At 38.5% G+C, this 11,908-nt stretch overlaps 2 protein-coding genes and 2 long non-coding RNA genes across 4 annotated transcripts; 1 reads left to right on the top strand and 3 right to left on the bottom strand.

Annotated features, from left to right (window-relative positions):
* Positions 1-372: 372 nt before the first annotated feature.
* Positions 373-2,127, top strand: LOC124343717. The gene is made up of 6 exons (XM_046797169.1): positions 373-408; positions 468-775; positions 888-908; positions 1,167-1,649; positions 1,724-1,784; positions 1,899-2,127. The coding sequence occupies exons 2-5, from the start codon at positions 646-648 to the stop codon at positions 1,759-1,761; spliced, it is 672 nt and encodes a 223-aa protein (XP_046653125.1). The 5' UTR covers positions 373-408; positions 468-645; the 3' UTR covers positions 1,762-1,784; positions 1,899-2,127.
* LOC124343919 lies at positions 1,833-3,814 on the bottom strand. Its single transcript, XR_006919444.1, has 3 exons — positions 3,771-3,814; positions 3,438-3,705; positions 1,833-2,626 (listed from the first exon to the last, which is right to left on the bottom strand). It is a non-coding gene; the product is annotated as an uncharacterized LOC124343919 (long non-coding RNA).
* LOC124343874 lies at positions 3,815-7,958 on the bottom strand. Its single transcript, XR_006919389.1, has 5 exons — positions 7,657-7,958; positions 7,450-7,590; positions 4,127-4,231; positions 3,933-4,048; positions 3,815-3,873 (listed from the first exon to the last, which is right to left on the bottom strand). It is a non-coding gene; the product is annotated as an uncharacterized LOC124343874 (long non-coding RNA).
* Positions 7,959-8,395: 437 nt separating this feature from the next.
* LOC124343616 (DNA replication licensing factor mcm5-like) lies at positions 8,396-11,803 on the bottom strand. The gene is made up of 14 exons (XM_046797008.1): positions 11,554-11,803; positions 11,369-11,495; positions 11,179-11,307; positions 10,942-11,114; positions 10,636-10,876; positions 10,320-10,563; positions 10,065-10,258; positions 9,864-10,004; positions 9,624-9,800; positions 9,447-9,562; positions 9,248-9,376; positions 8,934-9,076; positions 8,747-8,874; positions 8,396-8,684 (listed from the first exon to the last, which is right to left on the bottom strand). The coding sequence occupies exons 1-14, from the start codon at positions 11,706-11,708 to the stop codon at positions 8,583-8,585; spliced, it is 2,199 nt and encodes a 732-aa protein (XP_046652964.1). The 5' UTR covers positions 11,709-11,803; the 3' UTR covers positions 8,396-8,582.
* Between the last annotated feature and the right edge of the window lie 105 nt (positions 11,804-11,908).

The raw sequence follows: 11,908 nt of genomic DNA, 5'->3' as shown, positions 1-11,908 counted from the left end.
GTTTAACAGCCAGGTGAAATCTCTTCTTCGTTGGTGTCCAACACAACACATTTCTAAAAAGGCTCAACTGTGTGCACATCATCAATATTGATTGATCATTTGTTTGAAACTTAGACAAGGTTGTAGAGGAATATTTTCATAAAAGCCGACTGTCCTTCAAACAGTTCAAAATGGAAGATTTATTCATCCACCGAAGAAACGAGTCAAATGACTCAAAATGTCAATTGGTAAAAAGTGAGTAACGTTTTAACCTTAACCATTTGATATTCATTTTGATATCGGTTTTTGTAGACCCATTCCCAGCTCAGCAACGTCAACCTGTGGAAGGAAAGGCCAGTTTGAATGTCCTTCACGCTCGAAGGTCACGGAGATTATTACGTAAAACGTGTCGTGTGGTGTAGAGGTTGGGTGAGAACGGGAAGTGTTCCATATTCATTTGGTATTCATTTTGATATTGGTTTTTGTAGACCCATCCCCAGCAACGTCAACCTGCAGGAGGAAAGATTTGCATTTCCTTCACTTTCGAAGATCACGTAGATCATTAAGTAAAACGTGTCATGTGGTGTAGAGGTTGGGTGAGAATTGGACGTGTTTCATAATTATCAAGCAGGTACAATAGCCGCAAGGCTTAAGAAGTGAATAAGGATGAGAAAAAGTGGTATAAAGGGAGAGAGAAAAGGCGACAGAGATCAGTCGAGTGTGCATATCTCCGACCCGGCAACAACTGTGGTGTACTATTTGTCACCAACAGCATTCTTCCTATTCGTAATTGTTGGTAAATATTCGATTGCATTACATGGAGTGTTGAATCAATTCAACTTTTTTTTTGTATTTGTTAATATGCCACTTATAACTGAATGGTAATGTTCAAATTATTTTATGTCTAGTGAACTATGGCGTCGTTCTGCTGTTGGTAATCGTTGATGGATAGGTCGACCACTAGGGTACCGATGTCTTCTGGGGATGGATACCAGACCGCCACGCCGCCGTCTTAGTACAAGACAACATCAAACGCAACGACCAGTTACTACACCGACGCCCCAAGTACTACACTGAGAAGGCCGAATGTTACACAGCCACATATGCTGCCCCAGTTTACTACACCGATGGGCCCAAGTATTACTCTACTACAACTCTCCAAACTATTACTAGTCAGAGGCTTCTGCCGTTGGTTATCGTTTATTGCTGGGTTGACCACTGTTGTACCGGTGTCTCATGGGATGGCGGATACCAAACCGCAACGTCGCCGCCCAACTACACAACGTCATACGTAACAACCAGTTACTACACCGAGGCCCACAAGAACTCCGATCCCAGCTACTATACCGAGGCCCACAAGTACTACACCATCAAGGCATCGGAGTATTTCACCACAACCTACGCTGCCACAGCTTACTACACCGAGGCTCCCAAGTATTACTCTGCTCCAGCTTACTACACCGGGACCCCCAAATATTACTCTGCATCCAGCTACATACCCACAACTGAGGCAGTATTTATTACTACACAGCTTTTTTTTCATCGTTCTACGGTGATCCGAATTATTACTCCGAGGTTCGCAGTTTACTACACCAAAATCTACGCTGCCCCCAGCTACTACACTGAAGCTCCTGTTTACTACAATACTAAGGCACCCGAGTATTATACCATTACTTACCGAAGCTCCGAAGTATTACTCTGCCCCGAGTTACTGACAACACTAAGGCACCTGAATATTATATCACAACCTATGCCTCTCCAGCATTCTACAAGAAGATTTAATACCCTATCCGAAATGTTTATATGTAAATCAAATTTGATTTTAATGAGGATAATGTTTTTTATGCGAGTAATTATCTTGTAAATTCTTAACACCTCCAAGCCTTTTAACATTGCAACTTATTTGATTTTTTTTTTAGAAGAGCTACTGTTGCTTCAGTCGCTTCGAACGAGCTTTTGACGGTGCTTGGACGAATTTCATTTTCTGGGCAAGTTACGAAAGAAACATACTGTTAGGTGTTTGTTCTAAACTTACTCTTAAATTTTTAATCAACTGCGTAGCAAATGGACTTTCAGGCAAATATTGTATTCAGTTTTAGAGTCATTGATCTACAGACTCTTAAAATAAATTACCAAGTCCCTTTGAAACTAATGTATAAAATTTAAAACTTCAATCTTCTGTTACAAACTATTAAATACACAATGAACAAACATTTAAAAAAGAATTGCTTTATCTCCACCCACAATTCCACCACATTTTACAGTCACATACATACATACACATTACACATCATATACACACATACACTTAAGTTAACCCGTTGGCTGCCACGCCATACAACCCGTAAATTATACTCTCTATACTACTCTACGCGTCACGTCCAAGCGACTGTCCGACCCCGCGGCATGAAAACCACGAGACCGAACAGCGCGGCCCGTGCTAAGGAGCTAGGGGAGAACAAAGGCGTGGCAACCAACGGGTTAACTAACACTAACACAAACGAAATTATACCGACAATAAGATGATACACGTTGATGATGAGTCTAGGTGCCGGTCGCGATTGTCCCTTTCCACTGCCAGTGATTGTCCCTTTCCATTGCCAGTGATGGTACCTTTCCATTGCCAGAAGTATTTTGTTGGCGCATTCTAAATCAGATTTTAAAAAATTGGATAGGATTAAAATACAATACAAGGTTACAAAACAATAATCAGGTTTTTTAGCTCAAAGATTTAAAAATGCAATTTTTTAAACGTAAAATCAAGCTTGCAATATTGAGAACTGAACACATAAAAAAGCTCACTTGCTAGTCTTTTAAAAAATTCCGGAAGTATACCGGAAGTAACCACACCGCCTTAACCATTGAGCTGTCATCAAATTAAACTATATATTCGTGATCTCCATGAAATTTGGGGTCGATTAGGTGTGATTTAAACGAAATCCAAAATTTGGTCAAAATCGAGAATTTTCCTGAACTATAGTTCAGGAAAATTCTCAAAGCCGGAAGTACGAAAACGTACAAAAAAAACATGAACTTAACCACAAATTTGACGAGGATCACGAATATGTGGTTCTTTTGTACGTCAGATGAATATTAACTAAACTACTGACAGAAATGAGAAAACCGGAAGTAGAAAAAAAAACACATTATTAAAAATCCAACAAGTGAGCTTTGTTGGTGGAATAGTTATTGTCAGTTTTCACTAAAAAATTTTCACACATTAGCTGCCGATAAATGTTTAAGAGATTTGCAAAGTAACTGGGACAGTAACTCGACAGCTGAAAATTATCGAAAAGCCATCTAGTGTTAGATAAAAGAAACGTCTAAGTAACACTTCTTTGCGCTTGCGCGTAAGAAGGGCCCGATTTAGGAATTCTTAGTTTCTTACACAGACAAAGAGTTTAAAGCAAGTATAATACTGGTAGATGATCTACAAAAATAAATGAATTGTCGGGTACCTGGGCATAATCCCGTGGTGAGTGACTGCAGGTGTGTAACAGCGGACGGAAGCGATCACTGAAGTGGTCCAGAAACTCGCCAAGTCGCCAGTGAAGTAAAACAAATTGTGTTTAGAAGCAGGGAAGCTAGATGAGCGTGCGTCATTAAGATAATGATGGAGAAGAACGTTGGTGGAAGTCCCTCTTCCGTCATGGACAAAGGTCAGCATTGGCACAAGAATCTCCGTGCCTGCCAGAACCATACGATTCCATAAAGAAACTGCGTGTTCTGTAAAAAAAAAATGTTTTTCATTAATGAAAATATATAAATGAATAAAGCATATCAATCTTTACCTTTTTTAAGAAGCACACTGAAATGTTCATGATGAAAAAACCGCAAAAATGGAATTCACAGCAACCAACAGTATTTCTCCATATTGAGATAAATTTCCTGATGCTAAAGAAAGTGTCATGAAGTATTGCATTAGCGTGGTGATAGGTGGTATTGATGCTTACCTTTATCATATAGGTGATGAATTTAGTAAGGCATTTGACTTTCATCAAGCAGATCTGGTATATGAACATACTCATGGCAGGTTTCACTTCACACTCTTCATAATGTCTCTGAAACTCTAAGTGGAAATGGGACAAGGAAATTCTACATTATTTACAAATTTACACAAATTTACCTATGAGAAATAAAACAATACCTATCTCTTAGCTGGGTTGCCTTCTAAACCAAAGTAAAAACAACCATAACAACAAACATGCTGTTGCAGGGTACGCCACCAAAATTTCAAGATTCAGAAAAGATCCTATAGTTCATGAGCAAGAATAGTTAGAATACCTATGTATTATGAAAATCTGAAAATTTTGTAATGGTCTTGTAGCTCATCAGGTAGCAGTATTGGGGAAATATCTTATATGGTTGAGTCTATTGCCACGACTTTCCGTCTGCTTTTTCGTTACGCGACGGACCTCACAGTCTATTACCACGAAATAGTTTTCTTGTCAATAAACAACAGATTGTCTATTGCCACGAAAGCCTAGCGTCCCTCTCTTTTCTTGGTAATTGTCTCAGATTTGTCTTTTGCTACGACATGCTCCGACATCTTTCGTTACGGTTTATAAGCGTTTGTCTATTGCCACGAAATTTTTTTAAATTTATATTTTTTATTTTCTAATTAGGTGCTTACCTAGGTTATTATTGTCATTATTAATCCTTCATTTAAGCCTAGCATTATTGGTATATTATATTTACCTAGAATTTGACGTTAAACACAACACAGGATTCTTGATTGCTTTCAAGGATATGACGTTAAATATACTGTGGTGTGTTCAATCACATCTAAATTGGAAACTGAAGGCGCTTTGAGCATGTAATGGAAAGGCGCCATATAAATACGTACATTATTATTATTATTATTATTAAACTGATTTCACACCAAATTGAACACACGGCTTTTTTTATGGCAAACGTTCTACTCATTTCAATATGTGCGTGCGTGAAAGTGTACCTTATTAATGTTTTTATGTTTGCTAAACGAAAGATTTGCGAAAACGTTATTATATCTCGCTTTGAATAACGTTAGATCGCCATATTTGAAATAATTCGGAAATAATCAAAGAAATAATCAAATCTGAGCAGAGTTGATGGCTGAACAATTCGACAGAATTGAGGTGCTTTAAAGCAGGTGAGGTGGTAGTCATTAAAATAATTGGTTTTAGTTTAATTAAATGGCAATTTTATGCAGGCGGCAATCGAGTGAATGTAGCCTATCGCCGAACATTGCCGTCACGCAAACCGTGATTTTGCGTGAACATAATCGAATTGCGGCGGATCTGAACGATTTGAATCCGCACTGAAGCGACGAGCGTCTTTATCAGGGGACTCCTCATTGGTCAATAGCTCGGCCTGTTGCTCCTCAAAAATGTTTAATCTGGGTTTACGATAAAAATGTCAATAGTTCCATTTTGAAGGAATTTTATAGGGCGCGGCTTTCCGTTACGGCCACTACCTGGTTCCTGGAAAGCAAGAGCAAGTTTGTGCTTGAATCTACTTTTTCGATTTTCATTACCGATACATTTTTTTTTGCAGTCTCATTCAATCAGCAGAGATCAAAGAGAAAGATACGCCAACACTTTTTCAAGACGCAGCAAGAGGTTTTACTCTCCTGTTATGCTGTGTCCGGTGACCTTGCCCTTCTTAACATTGATAGCCTCTCCAGAGGTTACCTAATTACGTTACTTCCAAGAATTGATATGGAGGGATCAATCTCTGAGATTTATACAGTCTTCTACATCGCGCTGGGCTATGTCTGTGTCACCAATTTTGGCATACTGGGCTTGGTGTTATATTTTTTCCGTAATTTCATGTTTTTAAAGAATTCTTATTCTGATCACCCTACGTGCCTTTTTCTATAGTTGTAGTAGTAGCTTTGAATTCCAGATGGGAAAGTATCAAAAGGTATTTTTTTTTCTAAATAAGCCCATCTGCAATATTTTTTTGTCTAAGTTATTTTGTACCTCCGATTGACTTAATTATTTTAAAGAAAATGAGTCAGGTTATTACTTATTAGTCCAAACTGTTTAAACAGTGTTTAAGATAGCATAAAAAGTTTCGAAAAACTGCGTTTTGTTATCTAACGTTATCTAATCAATTAATCATTTATGTCTTTGAAAATAAAACTGATTTTATAAAATAACGAATTTAATTCTTTTTTCAAATGAGGTACTTATTTCTATTTCTATGAAACGATATTAATACAACTGCATATTTCGTGTTTTTTTTTAATTTTCGTGGCAATAGCCATTTTATTATACGGCTACAACGATTTTGTAAGAAGGGTCTTTTCAAAAGGATAGCGTGCTTGCAAGTTACATGCCTCAGGCACAATTAATTTGAATTTTGACACTTGTACGCCTATGGCAAGTTTTTAGTGCCACCCAGTTCACCCTCAACCCGGGGATTCAACCCTTCATCTCAACCCGGTTATTCAACCCGGTGACTCAACCCGGGGATTCAACCTAGCTGTTTTTTGGCGCCATCTAGCGGCCAATACAATAAATACACCTACAAACTATAGAGACCGGCATCTCCCTCGATTTTTCCCTCGACTTTGACACCAGTAGCGCCACATGCTGCGGGATTTTTAACGAGCCGTGCGCGGAACAGTTCTTCCTGTCAGCTGAGTTCATACAGTTCATAGTTAAAATGTCTGTTTTATTCGAAGAGTGCCTCATTTGTGGGGCATGGAAAGACGACATGGAATGTGGAACTTTCTGATGTAGCTTACCACCCTCTGGCTATGAAAAGTAGGGGATGGGAAGGGGTAGGCGCTGGGAACCATTCGGCAACAGGGATATAGCCAGCCGATGGGCCGTTCATTATAGTAGGCCATGGTAACGTGTTTTTCGCGGATGGAACTTCTATAAACTATAAGTGCCCCACAAATGAGGCACTCTTCGAATAAAACTGACATTTTTAACTATGAAGTATGAACTGAGCTGACAGGAATAACTGTTCCGCGCCCAGCTTGATAAAATTCACCAAGCATGTGGCGCTCGTGGTGTCAAAAACGAGGGAAAAATCGAGGGAGATGCGGGTCTCTATAGTTTGTAGGCGTATTTATTGTATTGGCCGCTAGATGGCGCCAAAAAACAGCTAGGTTGAATCCCCGGGTTGAGTCACCGGGTTGAATAACCGGGTTGAGATGAAGGGTTGAATCCCCGGGTTGAGGGTGAACTGGGTGGCACTAAAAACTTGCCATAGTACGCCATCTATCTGTTGTTATTTATTTTTTCGTGGCAATAGTCAACGGTTTGTTTATTGCAACGAAATGTCTTGGCAATAGCCATTTCAGACGAAAAATTGTCACGAAAACAGAGGACTAGTAGGCTTTCGTGGCAATAGACAAAGTGCTCTGATTTGACACGAAACAATATCGTCAGATTTCGTTGCAATAGTGAGTCGAACCTGTCGTGTCACGAAAACATTTTCGTGGCAATAGATTTAACCATCTTATATCGATACATTTCCTCGATCCTCTATTCCAGTATATCTCAATATGTGAGCTTCAAACATGAGTTTTAGGCATTTGACAGCATGGGGATCTAATGGATGGAAATTGACTGAGCGCTAAGTCAACTTGTTAGAATGACTGACAGTATACATCTAGAATTTCAAAGAAATAAGTTGTTACAGTATAAAAATAAGGAAACTAGGTAAAGATAAACCTACATAAGATACGAAGTTCAATTTGGTATTTGAAATCAAAAGAACATAAGTATAAATTAGCTACAATTTGTTTCGCACATTTCGCCTCATTTAACGATGTAAGCATGGATGTAAGAACAACATAGCCTGAAGAACAACATAACATGGGCGACACTGGCGACATCTAATAATGAGTTTTGAATCTTAAGTTAGTTGCACAGCAGTCACAAATTTCAAAACAAATTTAAAAAGTTTAACAACGGAGATCGGATAACAAGTGGGTCATGGACGTTCAGAATCAGGCCCCGGCGTTCAAGCCCTACTTTCTATGTGGGCCTGCCCTGAACGTCCAGCTGTTGGGCCTGAACATCGATTTGTAACAAACGATTTTGATAGGAAATAATTTTAATATTATGTTGGGTTTACAATTTGGGATTTCGATTGCAATATATCCCATCATTTAACATAGCTTCATGTTTCAATTAAACGAGCTGCGCATCAGAACTTTCTGTTTTACACTGTATCACTTATTTCCGTGTCCAAAATTTCTTAACGATCATTGAAATTGAACTGATTGAACTGAATTAAGGGCATTTAAACTACCAAACAAATTTACCTTATCTAACTTGCCTACCTTCCGCGCATTTTAGAGCGTATATGCGTGAATGTTAATCACAATAAAATCTACTCTATTCTATAAATTCTAAATAAATTATTATACATACAACACTGCGAATTAATTTGAATTAACACAAGCTATGCATTACACATTGCAAATCTTTTATTTGCTTTGAGCTGCAATTTATTGATGAATCTAAATGGCTTCAGTTGATTCAGATGTATTAGGTTGAGAATGACGGTGAGGGTTTACCTGTCTGATGATGCGGCCAGAACAGGCATTATACAAAGAAGTTTAAAATATCGGGTAATTAGAAAGTTTAAGTACGTTATTATTTAATGCGATACAACATTTTCCTCTGCATACGGTGTTGCAACTCTCCGCGGCGAATCATACAATGAATCACTTTAAAAATAGCTCTTTCAGGATATTTCTAAGATAATTAATGGAACATCAGTGAATGCTTAATAAAATGATTTGGACAATGTGAGCTACCTGACGAGTGAAATCCTGAACGATGCTATTTTCCGACACCTGCGAACCAATAGCAAAACGACGTTTCAGTTGTTTTTCAATACGTGAAATCACCTCTTGATCTTCTTCTGAAGTGAATCCTTCCGCACCTGGAATCAGACACCAATTGAAATTTCTGTGATATCAAGATTAATAATTTTGCACAAACCAGCTAAACTTCCGGACATGGCAGCGTCCAAAGTGGACACTTGGAAAAGCCTCAAGGCCTCGTCGACGTGGGTTTCGGAAGCGAACGACTGGAGTTGCATCTTTGCCAAGGATTCAGATAACCGAATCACAGCCTCCAGCTGCCTACAATCGAGAATGATAAAGTTAAATATTGGCAATACATGAATTGTGAAAATAAATCCTAATTTTCTTGTCAGTTGGCCCCTGTTATGCTTCAGAAATCAGATAACGCCTTAAGCTAATAGGAATCATCATAATCTAATTAAATTTATCAACCAAGGCTGAACAAATTACCTGACAGTGATGGGAATGTTTAAACGCTTTTCTGTTTCCATTTCGTGTTCTCGTACACCACTGCGCATGAGGACATATCGGTTCTTCAGCTTTTCGGCAGAAGCTTCGGAGAGCCGGGGTCCGCAACGACTGAAACGAAAAAAGATCAAGATGACAATTCATCCAATTGAATACAAGGGTAAAAAAGGTTGCCTCATACCTTCGACAAAACCCGATGTATTTCTTGAGCAAAGAGAGACTCAGTTCTCCTTCCTTTAAATCTTCACCAGTTTGAACAGCGTTCATGTGAATACCCATAACGTGTTTAGCTAAAGTCTGTTGAAGGAGCAAACTATTAAAATACAAAACATTATTACGTGTTTGAAATTTTTCTAACCATATCTCTGCGCTCGTTATGTTCATCTTTAACAATGAAGATAGTATCGAAACGCGACAAAATAGTCGGCATAAAATCGATATTTTCTTCACCCTTACTGTCGTCCCATCTCCCGAAAACAGAGTTTGCCGCAGCGAAAACTGCACAGCGTGAATTTAATGTGGTAGTAATACCAGCCTTAAAAAGAAAAGGGCACTCAGTTAACCTGCTTATCACATTTTCTAAAATAAATAGTAATACTTTGGCAATCGAAATGGTTTGCTGTTCCATAGCTTCGTGAATTGCTACACGATCATCTTCACGCATCTTATCGAACTCGTCGATGCACACTACTCCGCCATCAGCAAGAACCATAGCACCTCCTTCCATAACGAAATTGCGCTATAAATAATCTGTGGTTAAATTAAGAATCAAATACATTATTCAGAATAGTTATTTTACTGTTGAAGGATCGCGGATGACGGAAGCCGTAAGACCAGCAGCCGAAGAACCTTTTCCAGACGTGTACACTGCTACGGGGGCCACTTTTTCAACAAATTTTAGCAACTGCGATTTAGCGGTACCTGGATCTCCCAGAAGTAAAACGTTGATGTCTCCACGTCGAGTTAGACCATCAGGCATGCGTTTGCGAGAACCTGTTAACGCATCGAACGTTAGACGAAAATTGATCATTACTGATAAGTTCAATCGACATACCTCCAAAGAGAAGACAAGCAGCCGCTTTCTTAATATCTTCGAACCCGTAAATACTAGGAGCGATACTTCGGGCGATGCGTTCATAAATGTTGGACGAGGCAGCAAGACGACGAAATAGTTCTTCTTCGTCGGATGTAATGGGGACAGTACTGCTTCTACCAGCTCCCATATTATCTACTTGAATACCAACTACGCGTAGATAACCACTGCGAACACCTACGGCAATTTTCTCTCGAGCCGAAGTCTGTATAAAAAACGTATAAAACTTTAAGTATTCAACTTCATTTAATGTGAAAATTTATATATAAAGCCATACCCTGGTGCTTTTACCAGCTTTTTTGATAGCATAGATGCCTAGAATAGTTAGTCGATTTCCCGGCACTACCTTTTCGCAAAGATAACGGTCACAGAAGAGTTGCAAGTGTCGTGGCATTTCACCTTGTGGTACAGCATCAGGCAACTCTTGTAATTTCAGAGTTTGGAAATCTACACATTCACACTTATCTGGCATAATAAAATAAGGATCCAATAGACATTTGGCTCCTCCTGCTTGCTCTCTTTATAAAAAAAAATTTAATTTCAAGTTGATGCATGAAGGCAAAAAAGAAAATATATAACTTACGAGGCACATTTGCGAGGAAGAATGTATCCCTCGAGACCAGGTTTAATAGTCAAGTTTGGAACTACATTACGACACGATCGGCATTGGATAGAAATCTTTGTGGCTTTGGCTTTGATACCAGTTGCAGACACAATGATACCAGGGATTTTAACCAACTGTGACACGAGTTCTGACTAATGTAACAAAAGTAAAAATTAATAGCTGGTCTTTTAGAACAAAATGTTACTTTCTCCATACTTTTAAATCTCGAACAGAAATAGAATTGGCATCTGATTTCAGTAAAACTTGAATGTCTTGGACAACCGTTTCCCCTTCAGGCCTAGGAGCAGTTATTTCATCTGCAACTTCTTTAGCAGCTTCTTCTAACTGTAATACAGCATAAATGTTACAAAATAACACATTTTAATATAAATTTTAAGAGATATACCAAAGGCAAGTTATCTGATGGTTGCTTTTGAAGCTTATGAGCGAGCAACTCATCGAAGCTAGAAATATCTTCAATTGAAACTTCCAAGAAATATTGGCCAAGGTTATACTGTTGTTTAAGGGCATCCCTAAAATTTCACAAAAATAAATTAAAAGGTGTCAAGTGATACTGATAGTGCAAACTACCTGTATTTGTAATTAAAATTTCCCTCGTGAAATTGCCGAATGAAGTCCTTAAATTTTTTCTTGATAGCTTGGTTGTTGACAGCAGTTTCATTAGCCTGTTCTTCTGAACCAAAGTTATCTGAATAATAAATTCCCGGATCGTCAAACCCTTCCATTTTCAGCAAAATTTTAAGTCTATCGCCAAACTTGATAGGAGCCAAAGCCAAACAAGAGAATGAGGGACAACTGTTGCAGAAGGAGATTGGAGCACTTTTACTTTGTCTCGTTAGCGCCAAAATATAGGTAGTTGCCGCCTGAGTTATACTTTTGAATATCCATTGAGCTTAAATTGTCATTCCATTAAATCATTAATAAT

The sequence above is a fragment of the Daphnia pulicaria genome, chromosome 6 (assembly GCF_021234035.1).
Source record: "Daphnia pulicaria isolate SC F1-1A chromosome 6, SC_F0-13Bv2, whole genome shotgun sequence".
In the NCBI taxonomy this organism is placed as follows: domain Eukaryota; kingdom Metazoa; phylum Arthropoda; class Branchiopoda; order Diplostraca; family Daphniidae; genus Daphnia; species Daphnia pulicaria.
Note: the sequence above shows the minus strand (reverse complement) of the source record. Positions and strands in the feature narration are given on the sequence as shown.